The 18,449-nt window shown below is 52.0% G+C and overlaps 1 protein-coding gene across 1 annotated transcript in view; it reads left to right on the forward strand.

Annotated features, from left to right (window-relative positions):
* The window catches only part of CNGB1 (cyclic nucleotide gated channel subunit beta 1), a gene marked incomplete at its 3' end in the record, with an annotated part of 63,683 nt that overhangs the window by 24,061 nt on the left and 21,173 nt on the right, over positions 1–18,449 (forward strand). The window contains exons 16-24 of the mRNA XM_032591271.1: positions 5,177–5,336; positions 8,287–8,394; positions 10,506–10,663; positions 11,714–11,872; positions 12,841–13,049; positions 14,016–14,066; positions 14,329–14,415; positions 16,350–16,414; positions 17,260–17,382. Coding sequence (XP_032447162.1) covers positions 5,177–5,336; positions 8,287–8,394; positions 10,506–10,663; positions 11,714–11,872; positions 12,841–13,049; positions 14,016–14,066; positions 14,329–14,415; positions 16,350–16,414; positions 17,260–17,382 — 1,120 coding nt within the window. The remainder of the gene's footprint in view (positions 1–5,176; positions 5,337–8,286; positions 8,395–10,505; positions 10,664–11,713; positions 11,873–12,840; positions 13,050–14,015; positions 14,067–14,328; positions 14,416–16,349; positions 16,415–17,259; positions 17,383–18,449) is intronic.

Raw genomic sequence — 18,449 nt, forward strand, 5'->3', positions numbered from 1 at the left:
TGTCGAAGGTCCCCAACACCGTGGCTGGCACTGAGGCAGGTGGCCATAACGGGGACCATGATGCTTGTGTCCCAGGCAGCCAGTGACTGACACGGGACTGGACGCAGGTGTCCCAAACTTGCTCCCCACCTGGTCTTTGAAAAACTTCTTCTATTAACTTCAACACATTATCCGTAGGAAACCTACTAAGTCTGCAGCCCACGTGGATGAATAAGACCAGGGTCACCCGGGTGCAGACTCAGGTTCTGTGGGGCTTGTTCCGCCCCCTCCCCCCGGTCATCTGGAAGCAGGTGGCCTGGGAACCACACTCTGAGAAACACTGAGGCATGGACATCTGTCTGCCGCTACTCATAAGTGTGGACCTGGAACCGGCAGCTTTGGAGTCACAAGGAAGCTGGTTAGAAATACAGAATCCCAGGCTTCACCCCAGACCTGCTGAACCAGAATCTGTGTTATAACAAGATCCCTGGTGGTTTGTTTGCACATCAGTGTTTGAGAGGCAATAGCCTTGAGCCCTGGTTCTCAAACATGTCTGCACATCAAAATCATTTGGAGAGATTTTAAAAATCAGACATTTCCAAATGTCCCCAAGTGATTCCAATGTGAGGCCCAGGAGAAGTTCCTGCTTCTGGTTGGAAGTGAAATTCATTGAGCTCCAGAGTTTCTTTGGGATAGAAAATCCTACTGGGCCAAGAATGTTTGGCCAGCCCAGGAGGTCTGGATTCTTTGATTTTAACTTTTTCTGTCTGAGGTGAGAAATGCTACTGGTGGTTGGTTAACAGAGAGAGATAAGAAGTTGGGGGGGGGGGGGCTCGGCACTGTCCCTTAGAACTGTCACGTACACCAGCCACATGACTTGATGATGTTTTCGACGTTGGGTCCAGGGACACGAATGATGTTCTAGGCTTTCGGTGTAGCTGCTACCAGTGCGGGCGGGCACCGGGCTGGTGTGAGTTGGCACTGGAGGGTAGGAGCCTACCTACGTGCCTTCTCTGACCCTGTGTTCGTTGTTGCAGTGCCCGGGGTCCCACATCTGCCTAAGCCCCTCTGGCCCCAGCACCATGGCTAAACCAAGGCAGGATGTGGAGCTGAATCTCCTGGTCCAGGACCAGCCACCTGGTCAGATGGCCTCAGGGCTTGCTCCCCCTACCCTGGCGGAGCACCTCCCCAATGTGCCCAGCTACCGCCCCTCAATCACCCGCATCCCTGTCCTCATCACCCGGAGGACGGCCTTGTCCAACTCCAGCTTCGCCAAGGAGACCAGGAGATCCATCCGTCGCCTAGGTAGCGTGATCTCGTGCAGCCAGCATGCTTGTGCCCGTGATGTGTGCTTCCGCATGGCTTGGGCTTTTTCCTGCATGGGTGCCATGATCAAGGTGTGGGACTACCAGTTCAATTCATGGAAAACTACCCTCTTTTCCTGTTGATCATTGCCTTCATCTTGCTTTGTGGTGACTGAAGGGGTATTTAGTCCCCTTATCTCTGTGCCTAAAATCCCACAATTAGCAATTCATTTCTTTGGGTTAAACTTTGCATTCTGTAGATCATCGTGTATTTTTTTTTTTTACAGGTAGTCAATCACAGCCTAGTTTAAACAAGTTACTAAGATCTCTAGGCCAGGAGACCTGAGTAGAGGAAGAGAATAAATTGAGGGGGATGGGGCATAAAAGGAATGTGGGGGCCCATTTCAGACAGAATTCTACTGAGCTTGAGGATTTTCTGGGAGCTGGACTTTCTGAGGGTTGTTGATATCTGCCTAGCAAATTCCATTTCAGGAAAGGAGAGGCCCCCAGGTGTCTGCAGGCAGACCGGGAGGAGAGGCATCCTTAGGGGCCAGCAAAGAAGGAGGGCCTGTCTGGATCTGTTTAATTGTGATGAGGTTCCTGCAATGGCCTTTGGGCTGGGCTCCCGTGGCTTGCTTCCTGATGACAGAGTACTCAGGGACGTCCTGGCGCCTCTGGACCAACCCCTGTCACTTTCTGCCTTAACTCAAGCCAGACCTGCCCACTTTCCCTTTTCATTTGTTTATTTTTGGATGATACTGTGCAAGGGCACCTATGAGGTCAGTAGACAGGTAGAACTGGACATTTCATGAGACTAGATCCACCACTGTCCCTCTCTCTTCCTGGCTTGTGATGGACAGAGAGTGGAGGTGAGGTGGCACGCAGACCATCCCCACCGCCAGGGATGACACCCCCCAGGAAAGACCGACATCTACTCACTCCAAACCATCCTCCATCTTTCCCCCACCCCCGACGGATCCCTTCTCAGTGTTTGCTATATTCTGTGCCAATTCTACTTTTATTGGCTTGATAATTTTCTTGCAGTGGATTCATTTTTTAAAAATTTAATTAAGTCTATTTAATCAGGAACCTTTACATTACTATTCCAACGGGAAACCAGCACTGCTTGCCATCAATAGAAGGTGTAAATAGAAATAACCACGAGTGACCTGAAAACAGAGTCGTGTTGATAGTTGTAGTCGATAGATCTGTGGGCTGAGGACTCACAGCTGAGGCCCACTCTCTTTGCCGCAGACGGGAGTTAGGATGTGTCAGAGAGGGGTTAAGGCCATGGGAGCCCCAATCTGAGACTTCCTCTCTGTGCATTCAGGATCTCGAGAGTATTGAAATGGGAGGGATGTCTTCATTCTCCATTTCCTCTGCCTCGTCTGTGCCATCCCAAGTCATCTTGTGTCCTCCCTGGTCCCATCCCCAAACTTGGGGAAATAGTCCCCCCTGACACGTTGGAACAGTGGACTGATCCAGCTGTGGTGACACCTGTGATGATTTTAGATGCTGCAGACAAGACATGGCAGGGTGTAGCAAGAACATTATTCCCATCTCAATGATGCTGCTTGGCACGGGGTGGGGTTTTGTTTAAACAGAGGCCTGTATGTGTGTGCTGGTCACCGACCTCAGGAGGAAGTAAGAATCTAAGAGCTAGAGCCAGGCTGCCTGGGTCCAAATCCTGGCTCGGCAGCGGGTTTCTTAACCTCTCTGTGCTTCGGTATATCCACAAAGTGGGGATGGTGATAACAAGGGCCTCCCAGAATGGCCAGGAAGGAGAAAAGAATTAATGTATATAAAGCAGTGGGGCACCTGGGTGGCTCAGTGGGTTAAGCATCTGACTCTTGATTTTGGCTCAGGCCATGATTTCACGGTTCGTGGGTTTGAGCCCTGCATCAGGCCCTGTGCTGACAGTGTGGAGCCTGCTTGGGATTCTCTGTCTCCCCACCTCTCCCTGTTCCTCCCCTACTTGTGCTCTCTCTCTCTCTTTCTCAAAATAAATAAATAAACTTACATATATATATATATATATATGTATATATGTATATATATACATATATAAACACTAAGAGTTTACTAGAACAAATGCCTGGCAGGCACATAGGAAGAGCTTCATAGTAAATATTACTCTTCTCTACACCAATTTAATCATACCATATTATTCTTTCTATTTTTAAATAATATTATTCTATAAAAATGAAACACTAAGGTTAGGGGTTTCCCCTCCTTTCCCGGGGCCCACTGAGGGTGCAGAGTCCTTCTCAGGGTGAGGCAGGGGTAGGGGAGCATCTGCCCCCTCCCACGCTCCCCGAGACAGCGTTGCGGATGCCCAGGCCAGGGCACTTTCTGCGGCCCAGGTGCCATGCTGGAGGCAATCTGGGGCCCTCGTCATCCCTGACAGACTGCCCTGGTCCTGGCTGCCCCCCATACCTTGCCCCATGCCCAGCTCACCTCTAGAGGTCTGCAGGGAAGCAGGGCGAGGCCTCTCCTCGTGCTCTCTTCTGCTTTCCATAGCCTGGAGTATCTCTTGTTAGTCTGGCAAAACTTCTTCCTTGAGTTTTTAAAAACTTCTTCATTCTGGCTCATCCTCTTCCTCTGAGGGCTTCATTTAAGGCTTTAGTGGAACAAGTGCCAACTGTCTTGCTTAGGTCCCCTCCGCCAAATTTGGGGCACCTGGATGGCTCAGTTGGTTGAGCATCTGATTTTGGCTCATGATCTCATCGTTCGTGAGTTTGAGCCCTGCATCGGGCTCGCTGCTGTCAGCACAACCCTGCTTTGTATCCTCGGTCCCCCTCTCTCTCTGCCCCTCCCCTGCTCATGCATGCACTCTTTCTCTCTCTCAAAAATCAATAAACATTAAAAAAGAAAGAATAGGTTCTGTCTGCCAAATTCCACAAGTGCTGGCTTTTCCCATGGTGGCCATTTAAAAAGAAAGTCATCCAAGCGTTTCGACATGCAACCTCTCTCCACTTTGGGTGGTATGCACCTGCCTTGCTGGTGCCCAGGCTTGTGGGGCTGCCATTGAGTGGTCCGACCCAGGGGTGGTGGGGAAGGGACACACCATCTCAGCCCCTCAGCATCCTCTGGGCTTCACCTCAGGTAGACCTGTCCTCACAGTCTCCGGGTGGGTGATGAAGCCTGAGGTAGGGCCACACCCAGACTGGACAGGGAGGACCGGTTCTGGGGATGTGAGACATGGCACGAGGCCTCTCAGAGGTCAAGAGAGGGGTTGGGGTGCTGAATTTCAGGGGCTCCTGGCCTGTACAGAAACAAGGACATACCAAAACGGATTTCCAAACAGGGGTAGCATACACTATAAGGACAAACTGTTATCCTTGATTGTAAGGAATTTCCAAACATCTCCATTTGAGGCCCTTCAAGAGTGTGAGGCCATGTGCCTTTATCACCCCTACCTTGGGATGGGGAAACTGAAGCCCAGGAGGGGAAGCAGCTGAGGCTGTGCTAGGCCAAGCCCTGGGACTTGGGCTCTCCTGGCCTCCCCATGCCCTCTCTGGGTGCCGCCACCCAACTCCCCGCCCCCCAACCTCCCCACCAAATCCCAGGTCCTCGATGCTTTCTAAGCAGTCTGAGCTTTGGAGAGTTGGACTCCAGGCAGCGCTCAAGAGCTTCTGTGCCTTCTATGGTGTCCTGGCTTCTTTTGCAGCTGCTGGGCTGGTGTTTGGGGTGGCCAAAGCCCTCAGAGGCCCCTGGGCTCTGCATTCTTGGACCCCCTGCATGGAGCTCTCCTGTGGGCCCTGTTGGGAGGTGAGGCTGCCAGAGGCCCCTCCAAACGTGCTTTCTGTGCCTTTATTCAAGAACACAGCAAGGCCCTTGGGACCTGGCTCTCTCTCTCTCTCTCTGACTGTCTTCTCCTTCTTCTCTCCAAGTGCCTGCTACAGAAGAGCACCCGGAAGTGCAGGTGGAAGATGCCGATACTGACGGCCACCCCGTCATCTTGGAGAACCCTCCCTCACCCGAGCTGCCACCACCTTCTCCTGCCAAATTGGACACCCTTACGGTCCCGGGATCTGCCGCAGGGACGCAAAGGTCACCTTTTATGCTTCGCTTGGGCTTTTCACTGCACTGTGCCATCTGTCCATTTGGCAGATGGGGAGACTGAGGCCAGAGTGGGAAAGCAGCGGGCACAAAGTCACTCAGCGAGTTGGTGTCAGAACTAGGACTATGGCCCCACTTCTGGGTCCTAATCCCTGGCTTCGGACTCTATAAAGAGTTCTCCAAGGAAGTCCTCTCCCAAGTACCCTCAACTGTAAGTTAGAGGGGGTAATTAATGTAACAAGGCTAATTTCCACCCCCTCGTTTTAGTATCAAAATAATGGAATGGAGATACCAAAACACGCTAGAAAAACAAGCATCCATAGTACGACTGCACTAGAAGGTGATTTCATTTTGCTTCCTTCTCTTCCATATCTTGTTTGTGGGCCCGTGCTTTTGCGTGGTTTCATCTGAAGGGGTGATTTGGATCACATCTCATTTGAGACCACGTCTCATTTAGTAACCCCTTTTCCATAGTGTTAGGCTGTCTCCCTAGCACTCATTTATGGTTACTATGTGACATTCCTCCTGCTCCTTGTGCCAGAACAGACTTAACAAATACCTCTTGTTAGGTACTGCCCATATGGGGCTCTGAACATCTATGTGGGCTTCTTCTCTGTGTCCTGGGGCTCCTTTCTCAAAAGTGGGAATCCTGGTCAAGGTTGCGCACGTCTTTATGCTTCTTGATAGAAATTTGTTGCATGATTAGAGTTGGTTTTGAACAACCTGAGCCAGGTAACTGAGAGAGGTCTTGCATTCAGCTGTAGGCAAACTGTGAAGTGCAGTACAGTGCTTTGTGAACAACTGCATTTAAGCTACAGGGGGCTGCCCGTGCTTCTCCTGCAGTGGCTGGATTGGGAGACAGTTCCTTTTTCTTGGTTAATCTTGCTCTCACCCATGGGTCCTTGAGTAAATTTCTCAGCTAAGGTAAAAACCTGCCATAAGAAAGATGGCTAGATGTGACCAATTGAGGGCTCTCTGATTTTAATGTAAAGAAAAGAGTCACGATCTCATAACGCCTTGGAACACAGCTCACCATCCCATCAATCCTCATGTTTCACTCATTGAGCCATGTGCAGAACACAGATAGCAGAAGAAATAGAGCCAACATTGTTGCAGACATGTGGTCTACCTCCCTCTGTTCCCTTTATACAGGCTGGATTGGGGGTTGGATACCTGGGAACAGAGAGGGGACTAGGCTCACTTGGGGATAGAATCTAAGCCCCCTGCCTTCTGTTTATGAGCTGGGCCTGTGAGGCTCCTCTTGTCCCTATCATTCACTCACTCACTCAATCATTCATTCACAAACATTTACTGAACATCTTTATGAGTCAGACTCTGTTCTGGGTTTTGGGGATGCATCAAGGAGAAGCCTGACTGGGGCCTGCTATCATGGAGCTGACATTCTGCTGGGGCTGAGATAGACAATTAACAGGGAATTGAATAAACAAACAAGATCCAGAGAGCACTAAATTGAATATGATTGCGAGAAACCAGGGGAGTCTCTGCCTGAGTTGGCCCCGAGAGGGGAGAATTCTGATACCTGACTTGAGAGGCCAGTGGGGCTGCGTCTGGTCAAGGGTGGAATGAGCATTGTGCAACCAACAGGCACCAAAAAGCCATGGAAACCACAGACCCTGCCGGAGGGGCGCACAGGCAAGGCCCTGCCTCACAGCTTAGTCTTGGTTTGGGGTGAGTCCCAGCTCACCATTTACCGATGTGAAGCTTAAGGCAAGCCATGTAACATTCCTAGTTCTCCATGTTCCTACTATAAGGTGGGGATAAGCGTACCACCTGTCTACTAGATTGCTGGAAGAATTCAATAAGCTGACTCATGCCAGGTGCTGTGCACAAGGCAGGACTGGGGGAGCCTGAGATCCACACTCTGGGGTCTTGTGCAGCATGTGCTCTCCTTGGCACAGGAGAACTGAATTTGGGTCCCACCTGTGCAAATTCTGGCCTTTGTCTTATCGGGTGTGAATTTTAATTAGAGTGTGAAAGAGGTGAATCCATGAGTGTTGTCATCCTCAGTGAGCTGGCAGAAGGTAATGGGATAGTTTCAGAGCCTTCTGAAATAAAGGCAAGTACTGCACACCCCTCCGTCCGTATCCCTCTAGAAGCCTCTGGAATCTGAGTTGCAGTGGTTGAGGATGGGAAGAATGACAGGTAGATTCAAACCCAGACACCATCAGCCGGGACTCCAGTGGCTCCAAATGCAGTGCCCTGTGGCAAACTTGGACTGAATGACAGGGGGGCCCGGGGACGATTTAGTCTTCCTTCCTCAGACAGGGAGCCTGGAGCCTGGGGCTCGCTCCAGGTCACTCCATGGGCTGGAGACCAGACTCCATGGACCATGGATGTTTACTGTTCTGGCTGGTGACCCAGCTGCGAAGGGAGGGAGGTGGGGCTTCCAGGAGAGTTAAGGCCTTCTCTGGCAGCTGAAAAGGTGGTATGAGAGAGAACGCCGGGGATGTGCTGGGGACACTGTGACTGTCGACTGGAATGGGAGGGCAGAAGAACATTTAAGCTGAGGCCCCACTGAGTGCTAAGTATCTCATTGAGTTGGGTAGATCTAGTCCCATTTTACAGAGGGGGAAACTGAGGTGGTTCAGAGAGTTTAAGTAACTTGCTGAGGTCACACACTGGTAGGAGGCAGGACTGGGAGGCAAGCTCGGGTTTGCCTGATACCAAGTCAGTGTTGTTACTTTTACACTAGGCCATTGAACAGATGCGGGGACTGAGGTCCAGAGAGTGGCTGCTCCCCTCTCCTCTCCCTTTTTGTCTCCCTGCAGGCAAGTGGGGACACTTTGGCAGCACCAACCACCTCCTCCCCATTCCATTCCCAGGGTTGAGCTCTGGGTGATCTGCAGGGGTCAAAGTCAGTCACTTCCCCCTGTGACCCCTGCCCTTGCCGAAGGCCCCTTCCATTTCCATGTCCTTGCAGGAAGGGGCCGCCCTCCCAGGATGATGAGGCTGAAGAGCTCAAGGCACTGTCGCCAGCTGAGTCTCCCATGGTCGCCTGGTCAGACCCGTCCAGTCCGCAGGGCACTGAGTGAGTCCGGGGTTTCACAGAGTTGGAAGTCTGGGTGGGGATGAGCAAGCAAGAGGAAGTGAGTATGGACATTTTTAAAACCCTCCACGATAGCTTTGCCAGTGGCTTCTGAGCAGTAAGACAGGGCTGGGTCTCCTGTCCTGGCTGCTCCTGGCTGGCCTAAGACTTGGGGAAAATCTGCAGAATGCACTCGGACTCTGGTCCCAGCTGTGTTCACAGCCAGCAGTACCCAGAGAGGCAGGTGTCTCTGCACAGACACCTCATTGTAAAGGAGAGGTTGGCTGCTGGCAGGAAACCCCTGAGAGGGTTAGCAGGTACAGCAAGGACCACAGGGACCTCCAGGAGTCTGAACACAAGGAGCTTGTTAAAAATACAGATTCCCAGACCCTGGCCAGATCTGCTGGATCAGAACCTCAGACAGTGTGCCCTGGGGGATTCACATCTTCACAAGCCTCCAGGTGATTTGGATGCACTGACCTGTGGGACAATGTTTAGAGGCCATGGTAAGGGCATTGGGACCTGGGTCTCTGACATCTAACTATTTCAAGGACTGGGACAATGGGAGATGTTTTCCTGAAGAATCTGAGTTGTCTAGTTGATGGTGAGTACCCTGGTCCCAGGCTCTGGCCTGGAATCTCCAGCCTGTCCCACCACAGCTCCTGGAAACGCCACAGGAGGCACTGGGCTTCTCTTCCAGCCTTTTTTTTTTCCCACCCACAATTTTATGGAGTTGGTTTCACAGAGTTGTGGAAAGTTCAGAAAAGTTAAAGAAGCAGGAAAAAAAACCCCAAACCTCATCCAGAGTTCAGTGGTCCATTTTAGTATGGAGTCACATGTTACACAGTAGGGTAGGGGTAGGGTTAGAGTTTAGTATCAGAAAACAAGGCAGAAACCAGGTATAATAATAAAAATTATTCTTGAGGTCTCTTAAGAAGTTCAATGTGGAGATCCATGTATTAGCTAGGTAGGCTAAGCTGCTGTAACAAATAGACCCTACAGATTCAGTGGCATAAGTAACAAGATGTCTCAGAAATCATAATCATGTCACTAGACACATGTTTCAGGTCAGTGGACCTGAAACCCCCATGCAGTCATTTAGGGACCCTGCCGACAGCAGTTTTGCCACCTTCATGTGGCTTCCAAGACCCTGCTGGTCACCCCTAGAAGGGGAGAGCACCACACAAGAGGTCCAGGAGACCCATGTAGTATGCGCATCACATCCCCCCAATGGGAGCTCGCCTGGCCACACGTGGGAAATGCAGTCCCTGGCCGGGTGTCTACGTTCCAGCGACTACTCTCCATGGGAGAGAGCAGGTGTTGGCAAGCAACCAGTGTCTCCACCATACCTGCATGCTGTCTATTGTCAGGACCCTCACACTGCCTGTCTCCAGCCTGCTTCCTCCAGGGAGCACAAGGGGAGTAGCTGGCTTGAGTTCCGGGGCCTCAGTGTATGAAAACAAATAGAGGTGAAAACACTCGTATTACACTCAACTCAGCAAGATGGTCACAGTGAGGCTACAGCCGATTCACAGCCTGTCTCAACTCAGCCAGGGTGCTTGCCTCACCCGATCACCCGAGGGGGGCGTCAGGCAGACTCGCTCACATTCATTCCCTCTCTGCCTGTCTCTCTGTCTCTCTTGCTGCAAGTGCATACAGTTTAAATTCCTGTAAATTAAAAGGATATCTAATGTATCTGCACCATTTTTTCTGCCAATATTTCCTACGCCTAAAAAAGTAGCCCTGTCCCCTCTTTGATCTGTCCCAGACACGAATCTCATGTGAGCCCCAAACTGGTTAACAGCCCTGACCTGAGTTCTAAGAGTTTCCCCCTCAATCACGAGTGGAATCAAACTTTTCTCAGAACTGCTCATCTGAGGCAGACCCTGCGTGGTACATTCTCTAGAAGCTGGGCACTTGGGGGGTAGCCCCAGACTGAATTTCCTCCCCGGAGCCATTAAAGTGGATTCGATGTTTCTGATGTCATAGGGAAGCTGGGGGCAGTCTTTACCTCCTCCAGGCCAGGTGGGATACAGATGCTGTTCAGTTCTCGCCCAGAGGCACAGGGGTCCCGTCCCGTTCAGCCCACTCAGCTTTGGGTGGTGTTTCCACAGTGGCCAGGACCGCGCAACCTCCACAGCCAGCCAGAACAGCGCCATCATCAACGACCGGCTCCAGGAGCTGGTGAAGCTTTTCAAGGAGCGGACAGAGAAGGTGAAGGAGAAGCTCATCGACCCCGATGTCACGTCTGATGAGGAGAGCCCCAAGCCCTGTGAGTCCAGAGCTGGGATGGCTCACTCAGCCAGAAACAGGCCCCTCTTGTAAACTCATGGTGAGGGTGGCCCCAGGGAATGGTTGGGCTGCTCAAGAGAAGCCCAGATCCCCACTGTCTGGAATTTTGAGTCCTTATATACAGGTTCAGCTATGTACCCAGGGGAGGGAGTAAGGTCACAGTTCTGTCCGATGATCCAGTTGTACTTGGCTCCCCTCCCACAGGGCAAGTACCTTCACTGCCCCTTTCCCATTGGTAGGCAGGTGGTTCAGCCTGGGATGCATCTCATGGCCTTATACTCAGATAGTGTCCACAACCCACTCTGGAACCAGTCTTCTTTTTCAGAGGCCTCAGCTGCAGTATTCTCTTGGGGCTACCTGAAAGTTTCCTGTTTTCAAGATTTCAGGAGGAGTGAGAACTCTCTTGCCAGGGAGGTTTTCCAGGTCTTCCAAAAGGAGGACTGTGCCTCAGAACTCAGGGTGCCAATGATGGACCTCACAGGGCCTGACTCCAGTCCAAATGCTAGAAAGGCACATTGCACTTAACAAAAGTCAATCCCTGGGTCACCAATGACATTACCTTCGATGCACAGGGAGACTTGGCCTCATTCAGTGTCTGGTTTCAGAGATGTAAGAGCTGAGGTTCCTGCTCTGAAAAACCCAGAGCAAGATTTCTCTAGTCTCTGGCTCCGGGTGGCAGGAGGCTGGGGGTATTAAATGCCCCCAACCCTCCAGAGGGACCCAAGGGGGTCTAAACACAGATGCCTAGACACCTGGTGGAAACATCCAGCCTGCCCAGAAACACCTCATTCTGGGCAGCTCCTGGGAGGCAGTTCCAGACTGGTAGCTGGTAAGAGAGTCTGGGCGGGTGCCCAGGGTGCCCTGATCAGGAGCTGTGCAGTTTGTTGCACGCGGAGCTGACAGCAGGCTGTGGGGTGGGGACAGGGTCCCCTCGGCTCCAGTCCCGGAGTCTGTGGTTGGGAGCTTTCTCTCTGCATCCTCTGCCTGAGCCTCAGGGCTGGGGTAGATGGTCAGTGGTGTCATTGCACAGCTCCAGCCAAGAAAGCCCCAGAGTCGGCCCCGGCGGTAAAACCCACCGAAGCGGGACAGGCGGAGGAAGAGGAACACTATTGTGACATGCTCTGCTGCAAGTTCAAGCGCCGCCCCTGGAGGACGTACAAGTTTCCCCAGAGCATTGACCCGCTGACCAGTGAGTCTTGGGTGTGCCCGGGAACTGCCACCACGTACTGTGTGAGGGCAGGAGAACAGGAGGGAGGAGGGGGGGAGGGACAAGGGCAAGGGCAGGCCAGAAACAAACAAAAAGCCCCTGAAATAGGAACCTACGATCACACCCACCTTACAGACAAGGAGACTGAGGCACAACTAATTAGTGGCAGACCCAGGAGCCCTGACTCTTAGCCAAGTCTACTCTCTACTTTGCTCTTGCTGGCTCCTTCTTGGAGCTGCTGCTCTAAGCAGAGAAGGGCAGAAGTTCCTCTGACATCTAAAGTGACTTCCCCTCACTTCCCTTTCAGCCCATGTGCTATTCCTCAGGAATGACAACCCTTCCTGTGGCGCAGCACTTTACAGTTTACAAAGAGTCTCCTGGCCTTTCTTAGCTGAGTTCCCTGGAGAGGCAGGCAGGTGCCTGAGACAGACTTTCCCAAGGTCACACAAGAAGTCATGTGGGCGCAGGACTCCAACCCTGGTGTCCACTGGGCCTCTAAAGTGACCGGGTGACCTACGGTATCTATCCATCCATCCATCCATCCACCTGTTCATGTGTCCATGTGTCCATCTTCTATGCATTATTTACTATGGTGTATTTACAAGCAGAAAATACATTTTTGGAAAATTTTCAACAAGAATGAGAGCAAAAGTATTTTCTAGTTAGCTGCGTATTATGAAATAATGCCCCTATATTCCCCCTTCCCCCTCACTGAGTACTCTGATTTATTAGGGCCTAGCAGTGATTTATGTTTAAATCAAAATAGTTTTACACACATACACACACACACACACACACACACACACACACACACCAGTTACAGAAGCACCACATCTAGTACTTGTGAGAATATACAAGTGGAAAGGGAGAAGTCCCACCCTGAACCTACTGTGAGGAGCCCTTCTCCAACTGACATTCTAGCACGTTCCTGCCCCCTCACTCCCCTGCAGACCTGATGTACATCCTGTGGCTGTTCTTCGTGGTGCTGGCGTGGAATTGGAACTGCTGGCTGATTCCCGTGCGCTGGGCCTTCCCCTACCAGACGCCAAACAACATCCACCTCTGGTTGGCGATGGATTATCTGTGTGACCTCATCTACTTCCTGGACATCACCGTGTTCCAGCTGCGCCTGCAGTTTGTCAGAGGGGGAGACATCATTGTGAGTCCCGGGCAGGTGGAGGGGGCGGCCGGGGCCTCAGGAGAAGGCCTGCCCCCTGCTGCTGTGGTAGACGAGATAGATGAACAAGATCTCAGAAACGTCCACCCATGCTTGTTCAAATCACATGCTTCAAATACTGCTCATGGGTGAAGTGGTTACTGGACCACCCGATAGAATTAAAGATGGAGAAGCGGACCAGAAAATGACCTTCAGGTGGACCTGGTTCAGATCCCAGCTCTACCACAACCAGCTGAAGCACCCCTTTGAGCCTCAGTTTCCTCATCTGTAAAATGGGGGTAGTAACTGTTCCCACCCCATAGCGTTGCTGTGAGGGTGGATTGAGATGATGTACGCAGATTGCTCAGAGCCTAGAACTGCTGGCAAATGACATTTCCTGGGGGTCCTGCAAAGAGCATGCCGTCTGAACCTGCTTGAGACCCTGTGCGCTGGCGCAGGCCCCATTACCGGGGAGGAAACTGAGTCCCGATTCTGACTTGGCGAAGGCAGGGGGCCCAGTCCCTGTCTCCCTGTGCAGGTCACTTTCCAAAATGCCACACTGGTGGTGCCTGCTCCTCTGTGTGCAGGCAGGTTAGGGTTGTGTCTCTTAAACGATTTAGAGGAAAAAGAATTCCATGGGCAGTCTTTTTCCAGGCCTGATCCAAGCAGTTGCCAGTTTCTCGGTAAACAGGGTTGCAAATGGTCCAGTTAGGACCAACATGCTAAGACAATAAGCCTGATACTGACTTTCCAGCTAGGAAATGGGAGTCTAGCTGGGTGACCTTGGACAACTCCCTCCTTCTGGGAGCCTCCACCTCCCTACCTGCAGACGCCGAGGCTTTCACGGGAGCTCCCAGCGGCTTCTCTGAGAGGAAAGCTGGAGGCTCTGCAGGCATTTCCAAGCTGCTCCCATGGGGTCAGAGATTAAGGTCTCAGGCCATTTCATGGTCAACATTCCATTTCTTTCAGACGGACAAGAAGGAGATGCGCAATAACTACCTGAAATCTCGTCGCTTCAAGGTATGTGCCAGGAGTGCAGATCCCAGTGGGTCTTGGAAGGTGGTTTGTGGGGGCCCTGGATGCTTTGGGGCTTGTGTGACGCGATTCCCACCAGGATCGCTCAGGGCAGGCAAATGGGCTTGGTGGCGGAGTGCTCTCCGTCCCTTCCTGGGGCAGTCTGACCTCACCTTCCCACTGAAGGTAGAGACCCTGTCACTCACCTAGCCCCAAACCCTGGGGCTGCCTGTTTTATACACCCTGTGCTGTCCCACTGGGATTGCAGATGGACGTGCTCTGCCTCCTGCCCTTGGACTTTCTCTACTTGAAGTTCGGTGTGAATTCCCTCCTGCGCTTGCCCCGCTGTTTGAAGGTAGGCTTCCCATCCAAGGCCTTCAGCCCCTCCGTGCTCTGCGCCGGCACTGACATCTTAATGTCTGCCCTGAGCGGCACCAGGGAGGGGGCTGGGGGTCGGGGGAGGAAACCAGGGTGGTCCGAGGGGAGATGGGAATTTCCTTACAATGGTTAGAGCTTCTTAGTTGTGCTGCGTGTTAGGTATTGTCGTGGAACTTTAGAAGTACTTACGCCTCAACCCCATGAGGTGAGTGTTGTTAGTACCAGTATTTCACCAGAGAGGTTACATAACTTGCTTGTAGGTCACACAGGTAGGAAGGAATGGCATCCGGGTTCGAACCCAGGCAGCCTATCTCCACCGTCTATGCTTTCAGTAATTACAGAAACACAACAGAGGAACTTCCGCTTTATGAGGGCCTGCATCTGAAAGATGGGAGCACTGAAGCTTGAAAAGCTTGAGTGACTTGCCCAAGGGCACAGGAGCCAGGAAGTGCCCAGGGTGGGTTTGGATCTGCAGCCCTATACCTGTTTCCTTGGTTGTTGCTCAGGGTCATTACAGCCGTCCCTTCCGCCACTGGGGCAAAGGGCCCTGTGTCCCAGTGAAGGTGACACAAGGTAAAGTAGAGACCTGGTCGCTGTCCTTTAATGTGACCGGGGTAGACAGCCAGAGCACTTGGGATCCCCAAATGGGTTTTCCTGGCAGACCCATTAAATTCAGCTCTCTCCTTACGTGATACTATGGCCTCTTCCCCAAAACAGTAATGAGGGAATTTACAGAAGAGGCAAACACAATGACCTCAGTAACTTGGAACAGGGCAGAGGAAAATAGGAAGCGTGCAAGTCCTCTGATGAAAAGAAAGCACATCTTGCTGGGATCGAGCACGGATGCCGCTACTGAGCTTCCCGGCTGCCAAGAGGCAGGAGGAAAGTGGAAGTGGCACCAGTCCTCGCTGACACATGCCAGCCCCCTGGGGCTGCAGAGGCAGGTTGCTTTAGAGCTCGACACCAGAGCAAGGAAGGCTGGATCCACAAGTCAAGTTTTCCTCCACATGTGGCAGCGGGATCCATCCCTGGGTTCGCACGGTGGTTGTGAGCGTGCGTCACTCGGCTGCCTGATGTTTACCACGACTGCGGACAAAACTCTGAGCCTAAAGGGAGAGAGATCCAAGCCCACAGCCCCCTGCATCCAGTGCAGACTCCAGAGGGACACTGGAATGACCACCCGGAGGATGACCAGCACATCCCTCAGGGAATTTCCCTCACTGCCATTTTCCAATGTCAAACAACATGTGTGCAGTGTAGCGTAAGGGAGGGAGCTTGCGGCTTTGAGTATGATCTGGGTTCAAATCCTGACTGTCACCCAGCAGCTGTGTGCTTTGGCCCGGTGGCTCAACTTCTCTAAGTACCAACTTCCTCTCTGTAAAAGGAGAATGACAACACATACCAATAAGTAAAAAAGGTGATGCATATAAAGTGCAGTCGTCGAAGGTGCTCAGTAAAGAAGAGCAGTTACTATTACACTTTTATTGTTATAAACAAGTCTTTGAAGGATCTAAGTCAGGGGCGTTAGAGATGCTGTTTCTTTATAAAATGTCTTCCTTTATAAGTAAATGTTGAAAACAGGGTCCTTAACCTGAGATGCGTGTATCCCTAAAAATTTCATGGCAGGCTTCAGAAGTCTGGGAGTCCCCTGACCCCCATGCAGACTGTGAGAGCATGACTGGGTGTGATTTCTAGGGGAAGAGGGGCTATTGTTTCCAGCAAACTGGTACATGGAGTTCTTCACCCCCACCCCTCAAAGGGCTGAGGACCCCTGGTTTTGAATGCTCACTCTCTGCCCTCCTCTGGGGGGGGGGGTGCTGCAGAGACAGCCCTCTGTTCTGGGGAACAGACCAGGAGAGTAAAGGGCTACCCCCACACACGGGCTGTCCTGATGTTTTGCCTTCTTCCCAGTACATGGCCTTCTTCGAGTTTAACAGCCGCCTGGAATCCATCCTCAGCAAAGCCTACATTTACAGGTGAGATGCCCTACACACACACACACACACACACACACACACACACACACGACACAGGCCTTTTGCAGCAACGATAGAGCTAGGCATTCTCTACCCACATTTCTTCTCCTTTCAAGCCCCCCTAGCTGTGCAGGCCCCAGCACTACCGGAAGCCAGGCCTTTTCCTGGCCCTTCTCTGAAGGGATGTTTGTTTTTTTTTTTTTTTTTTTTAGAGAACCAGGAATGTCCCGTTTCCCCCAATTGTGAGGAGGGCACACGTAGGTTCAGATGCATGGCTCACCCGTGTTTCCAGGGAGCTGGGCCTCATTTTGGTCTCAGCTCAGGGAACTGAGCCCTGAAATCTAGCTCAAACATGGGGGAATGGTGGCCACCTCTTGGATGTCTGAGAACGGGGCACAAGACTGGCCAGGCCACGCTCAGGGACAAAGCTTCCCCACATTGCTCACGGAGTGGCACTTCTCTGCACACATCTGTCCCTTCTCTGCCCCTCTCCAAGGGTACATCCCCGTCTGGTCCTTCACTCCCCCAGAACTGTCTGCACATGGAATTCGGGGTCATTCCAGCCCCCGGCCTTGACAGCTGGCTGTTCACACACCACTGGCCTTAGCTGGCGCAGTCTCAAAAGACCATCCGCTTGGTGCAGTCTGGCCACTGGCTGGGTCCCCGCAGCCAGATATTCATCCTGTTAGGCAGTGGGGCAGGGCTGTGAAGCTCCAACAGGGCGATGTCTGAGGTGGGCGTTGGGGGAGGTGAAGGTGGACTTGTTCCCAGCAGTCCTACCCTTGGGGTGAGGTGTCATGGCTGCCCTTCCTGCCACTGTGTTCATGCTTTTCCTTCTTTCACAGGGTGATCAGGACCACGGCTTACCTGCTCTACAGTCTGCATTTGAACTCATGTCTGTATTACTGGGCGTCAGCCTATCAGGGCATCGGCTCCACTCACTGGGTTTACGATGGCGTGGGAAACGGGTGAGCCACAGTCTTCTTCCTGGGCTGTAATTCACAGTCCTAAGGAGTCCCGGAAGGGAGTCCCATCGCCACCATGTTACTGAGGCCACCTTGCTCCCAAGCCACCATTGACATGATAAAGCTTGAGGACCATGTCTCTGTGTCCTCACTGAGCTAACATTTCCTGAGCACCTGCCACGGGCCGGGCAGAGGTGAGCACAGACGTGAACAAGGCTTGCTAGAAAGATCCTTTCAGCCTCCCAAAGTGTAGTAGAGTTGGCAAATTCACTTCACATGTGCATCTACCCTTCTACCCCATGGTCACGTCCAAGTGGGAAGGAGGCCAGAGCACACTTCTCAACATTGCTTCCTGGCTAATCACCAGCCGTGCAGAAGCTGGCACACAAGGCGAACCTTCCTGCCAATCCAGAGAGCTGCCTTACATTGTGGGACGTGCTCAAATAATGATGATGGCAACGGTACTGCTACTAATAATAGCCACAAGCACTTAGAACAGACAACACTTACTAGGTACTGTTTGAAGTACTTAACCTAGCAATTCACTTAATCCTTCCAGTAATCTTCCAGGACATGAGGTAGGTACCGTCATCATCTCTGTTTCACAGATGAGGTAACAGACGTGAAATGATCTCCCAAGGTCACACAGTGGCTTCATAAGTTCAAGAGCTGGGATTTTAACCCCGGCAGCGTGGCGACAGTCTACACTGGCGTACCATCTGCCCGGTGCTGGAGAGGTGTGGAGAAGGTGGCATGGGACAGTCAATTACAAAAAGTTAAGTTTGATTTTGGCCTCGGTAGGTGGAGAGAAGGGACAGAGAACCCCTGGGGGAGGGAGCGGCCCATAGAAAGGCGTGGAGGTGCAGAATGGTGGCATCAGGGCACTGGGAGCCATCTTGTGTGGTAGAGAGGATGGTCCAATACTGTGGCCACTAGCCACATGGGGCCACCAACTACTTGAAACGCGGTGTGACAGATGTGAATTACACGCAGGTTCGGAGGACATGAAGAAAAAGTCAACTGCCTTATTGCTAATGTCTAAAATACTGGTTATGTGTCAAATATTGATT

Source organism: Lynx canadensis, chromosome E2 (assembly GCF_007474595.2).
Source record: "Lynx canadensis isolate LIC74 chromosome E2, mLynCan4.pri.v2, whole genome shotgun sequence".
NCBI classification, from domain to species: Eukaryota; Metazoa; Chordata; class Mammalia; order Carnivora; family Felidae; genus Lynx; species Lynx canadensis.